At 40.1% G+C, this 5,288-nt stretch overlaps 1 protein-coding gene across 1 annotated transcript; it reads right to left on the reverse strand.

Moving 5' to 3' along the window:
- Nucleotides 1-684: 684 nt before the first annotated feature.
- LOC309392691 (vomeronasal type-2 receptor 26-like) lies at nt 685-3,880 on the reverse strand (the record flags this gene model as incomplete). The annotated part of the gene is made up of 3 exons (XM_081954120.1): nt 685-1,589; nt 3,256-3,382; nt 3,875-3,880. The coding sequence occupies 3 exons, from the start codon at nt 3,878-3,880 to the stop codon at nt 685-687; spliced, it is 1,038 nt and encodes a 345-aa protein (XP_081810246.1).
- Between the last annotated feature and the right edge of the window lie 1,408 nt (nt 3,881-5,288).

The raw sequence follows: 5,288 nt of genomic DNA on the forward strand, positions 1-5,288 counted from the left end.
AATAGTGAGAGGAAATCTTACAGACAATAGCATGCATACAAATTATACATTCCTGGAAAGGAGGAGAAAATGACAATCATACAGGTGCATAGTTTATTTAATAGATGTAAGCATGAATATTTATAATTAGTGAGAGTTCAAGTTACCTTCCCACCCTTGTATTGTTGCTACCCTCAAGAAAGAGTTATTGTGTAAATAAAAGCAGTTTGGGCAAAATGTCCTGAGAAATGAGGGCATCAACGTTGCTCCTTACATTCCTTCTATATTTCTATCTTGCCAACATGCCCCCATTTCTCCAAAAAAATTGTCTCCTCACAATCTTCCACGCACCCTTTCTTTATTTGAAGAAAAAGAGTTGGCCCACTCCTGCATGCAGAACAGCTTGGACCATTGTCTATGTTGAGACCAGTGGTTCCCAACGTGGGGCCCATGCTTCACAGGGGGGCAATTTGATTTTTAATGGGGGCAATTTGAACCTTGTTTAAACCAATTTAATGGCCTTTTAGGCTTCCTCCGCGTGAGTAGAGTTCACTCTTTGAGTAAAGTAAGAATTATATGTCACAGGAGGGGGGGGGGGCACCAGGATTTTAAAGATGCTTAGGTAGGGCATGGACAAAAAAAGATTGAGAATTACTGGTTTAGACTGTGGAACATGTTAAAAGTTGAAATTTCTCAGTCTCACATTTACACATTTGTTCTGGCTGTGAGATGCTCCTTTGTGTTCAGGTCTGGCCTCAGAAGGATAATGTAGCACTTGGGGATGAAGATGCAGCCCAGCAGACCAGCACTGGAGGCCAGGATGGAGAAGACCTGAACAGCCACCATGTATTTCCCTTTGGTGCTCAGGTAGGTGGGCACAAAAGTCACCCAGACACTGCAGAAGACCAGCATGCTGAAGGTGATCAGCTTGGCTTCGTTGAAGGCCCCAGGCAGATTCCTGGCCAGGAAAGCCACTGTGAAGCAGATGGCAGCCAGGAAGCCCATGTAGCTGAGGGTGACGTAGAACATGACAACAGCCCCTTCATTGCATTGCAGGATGATCTCTCCAGGCTGGGAGTGGAGGTCAGAGTCAGGGAAGGGGGGAGAAACTCCCAGCCAGATGGAGCAGATGATAATTTGGACAGCAGAAGAAGAAAGGATGATGGAGTTGGCCAAGCTCTTCCCCAACCATCTCTTCACCCGGTTTCCTGGTTTTGTGGCCAGGAAAGCCAGCACCACCGTGATGGTTTTGGCCAAGAGAGAAGAAATGGCAACTGAGAAGATGATGCTGAAGACCGTTTGTCGGAGAAGGCAGGTGGTTTTCCTTGGTTGACCAATGAAGAGAGAAGGAGACAAGAAGCAAAGCAGGAGGGAGACCAGGAGGATGTAGGAGAGATCCCGGTTGTTGGCTTTGACAATGGGAGTTTCTCGGTATTTAGTGAAGATGATTAAAACAAGTCCTGTACTTAGGAACAAGAGTAGGGCAAAAGAGACCAGGATGATGCCCAGATGTTCTTCATAAGACAGGAAGGTTACAACTTTGGGGATACATTGGACTCTGTCCTCATTTGGATATTTATCATCTGGACAATTGGTGCATTTTTCTGCATCTGAGAAACCAAAAATTAATTTTCTTTAAAATTCTGTCCCTTTATTTTTTGTTAAAACTAGCATAAGAAGGATGTAATCTTTTAAAAAAGTAGCTAGGTATAAGAAGTTGAGGAAAGTCGTAGGGTGTTAATTATTTCTGGTGTAACGTGTAATGTAACTCATAGGAAGCTACATTATTAGAGGTTAATAATGAATCATATAATATTTTTAGCCAAACATGTTGTGTCCTGCCACATGGCAGTTAATATACTGGACTCAGAGGAAATCTACAGTATCTTGTAACATCTGGAAGTAAGCTGGAATTCAGGAGAAATTTCCTAACAGTGAGAACAAATAACCAGTGGAACAGCTGGCCTCCAGAAGCTGTGGGTGCCTCCAGAGCCTGGGGAGTGGTTGCATGCGCATGCAAGGGGGTCACCTGCAGATGCGCAGGGGTGGGAAATTGAGTGGGCACGCGGGTCCATGCAATAGCGCACATGCGTGCAATTCTGGCATGCCGTTAAAAAAAGGTTCGCCATCACTGTCCTAGGGTGTGAATTATTTCTGGTGTAATGTGTAATGTAATTCATAGGAAGCTACATTATTACAGATTAATAATGAATCATATAATCTTTTCATACAAATATTTAGAGTCCTGCCACATGGCAATTAATATACTGGACTTAGAGGATACCTACAGTATCTTTTAACATCTGGAAGCTATATGGAATTCAGGAGAAATTTCCTAACAGTGACAACAATTAACCAGTGGAACAGCTGACCTCCAGAAGTTGTGGGTGCTTCAACATTGGATGTTTTTAAGAAGAGACTGGACAGTCACTTGTCTGAAATGGTGTCAGGTCTCCTGCTTGAGCAGGGGGTAGCACTAGAAGACCTCCAAGGTCCTTTCCAGTTCTACTCTGATTGATTGATTGATTGATTGATTGATCTACATGACTGGCAGAATATTTGTGTAATGAGTTCCCCCCATAACTATCCACAGCACCACATTATGGACCAGTGACACCTTCTCAGTGATCCTCAAGGGGAGAATCCAATATACACTGAATTGCAAGGTCTTTCAGAAGGTGGACCTAAAACAATTCATCAAGTTTCAAAGAATTCAGATCTTCCTAGAAAGGTGAACTTAGCAGCACGTATCCAGACTAAAAAGCAGGGTGTAGGAATGGAGGAAAGGTTACGTACAGACATGCGCAGCACACTGCCATGATATCAGTAGCTGGTTACCTCAGATTCCTATGAGCTCACCTAATTAGCAGTGCCAGACATCATCTAGATATGTAAGACTCTATCCGGGCTGGGATGTTCTTAGAGATTGACAAGGAGAATGCACCAATAAGATGCTGAGGCTATATGCTCTTTGCTTTGCTTGTGAAAACTGTATAAAAAGAATAAACTCTGTAAGAGGCAGACAGAGAACTTGGAATGAACCCTGTGATGTCTGGACTCTGAATCCATCAGCAGGGGAGATGTTTCCTCTGTTGTTAGTAAAGCTTGCTCAGTCTGACACCCCCTCCTCCCATCTCCTCCGAGCCCCTCCTTCAAAGACTTTTTGATTTACTTCCTTTTAGATAAGAAATTGTGCAGGTTAAAAATAATAAAAAAATCCAGGTGAGCTTCAATCTGTCCTTTAATTTGCACTTTCATGAAAATGTTCTGACCCACCTTCCTGAGTGGAGAAGGTCCCCTCCGGACAAGGAACGCAGTCATAGCAGCAAACTGGCTCTCCTTCTCGAGCCCTCTTGACAAATCCAGGATGACAATTTTTTGCACAGTTGGACTGAAGCAGGGACTGAGCAGAAAAACAAGGAACGCCAAAGAAAATGTGTTAGTAGTCAACATTTATGAAAATAGAGATAGACACTGACTTTAGCCAAATAGCCTCTGGTCTTCACGTAAGTAAATATGAAATATTTGACTTCTTCTAAGAAGATGCAGGAGGTATAACTAACTACTGGCAGATTCTTCATTTAGTTCCTCCCTTTTGCTTTTGGCATTTAACATTACAATAAAGTACTTTTCTACTAATAAAGTCTAGTAAAGTCAGGAGGGATGGAATTGAAAAATGATGTACATATGATGATATATTCATATTAAAACTGAGAATAAAATTTATTGTAAAAGATTTAGGAAACATTTATTCCATTAGATTTTTATTATGAAATTAATATGATGAAAAAAGAAACTTCTGACCAGTAAGATCTTGAAAGATTTCCATAAAACATGGCAAAGCCCCTCCACTTAGGTCCTGTCTGTTGAAGAACTTCCATTAGATGTCACCAACTGCCATGGGAGGCCAACCACCCTGGAGACTATAGGCTTTGCCCACTTGAAGTGGGACCTCAGGCTTTGGGAAACAGAGAAAGGACACCAATATTTCTCCCACCTTATTGAGCAACTTTAGCCGTGAAAGAGCATCTTGTCTGATAGAAAGTCTCTGTCTTATAAAATACGCCAAAATCTGTCTCCTGGGATCCTCCTTGGGGAGAACCAAGAAGCCAACAATATAAAGATCTGCTGTTTTCTCTCCATTTTGGTCCAAGTACAGTTTAAAGTGAGAAATATTCCAAAATTCATTCTTCTTCAGAAACGGATGAAACTAGATTAGGAAAATCCAGGAATTTGAAAAACAGAAAACTTTGTTTCTTATCCCACATTTAATCTTTCTTCTACAATTGTCTTATCTCCAAATATGGTTAAATAGGAAACAAATACTGCCATTATCTTAATTAGTTTGAAAAAGTTTGAGAAAAAAATGTCAATCACATACTGACAAAATATAGAGAAAATATAATTGACACAGTTGGTCAATTATAGGGAACATTCTAGAGCAGATGACAAATAAAATGAACATAGAAAAAAAGATGATCCATAAACCTTTTGAAAACAACAGGTAGATTCCCAGAAAGCATGGGTTGATCAAGAAGAAAGCTGTCAGGCTAATCTTCACCCTGGTCATCCTGATGGAAAACATCTCCAGATGTACTAATTCTAATTAATTGTGATGCGACATTAACAAAATTTTGACAATTTGAAAGAACAAATCTCCCACCAACACTTTTCTCAGCTTGAAAAGTTGGTGAGGATCCTTTCTGAGTTTCTTTCTCTCCCATTATGCAGCTGCAGGATTCTCCCCTCTTCTCTGATCTTTCCCTAGGCAGCCTCCCTTCCCCTCATCCCAAAAGTCATTCCCACATATCATCACACTTCCTACGTAGATTATGGGAACTCTGGGGATAGAACTGGATTTCAGTAAAGGTCTCACAAACAATTTTTGTGATGTGATTGGAAGCCTGAGGGGTGGTATGAAAGTGGATAAAAACTGTCTTCAAAATGAAACTCAAATAATGTTTAACCCTTTTTAATATTTCCATAAAACCTGAATGTGATGGATAACAATTTGCCATTGGTCATCAATTTTTCTATATTGTCATTAATATGGTCATTAATACTATCTTAAAGTAACAAATTTGATGTGATTTAAAGAATATAAAGTCTTTCAACCTAGGAGCCTTATTTGAAACTTCATTTAAAAAGTTTTCCAAAACTTGCATTTCACCTTTTGGAATAAAATAAAATTTTATAAAGGAATATCAAGTTTCCCGAAACAATATTTATGATTAGCACACAGTAGAAAAATATCTGATTTTTAGCTACTAGGACTTGACTAACAATAGAGTCTCATATAAGAAGATGAA

The sequence above is a fragment of the Natrix helvetica genome, assembly GCF_964273705.1.
Source record: "Natrix helvetica genome assembly, chromosome: 5".
Lineage (NCBI taxonomy): Eukaryota > Metazoa > Chordata > Lepidosauria > Squamata > Natricidae > Natrix > Natrix helvetica.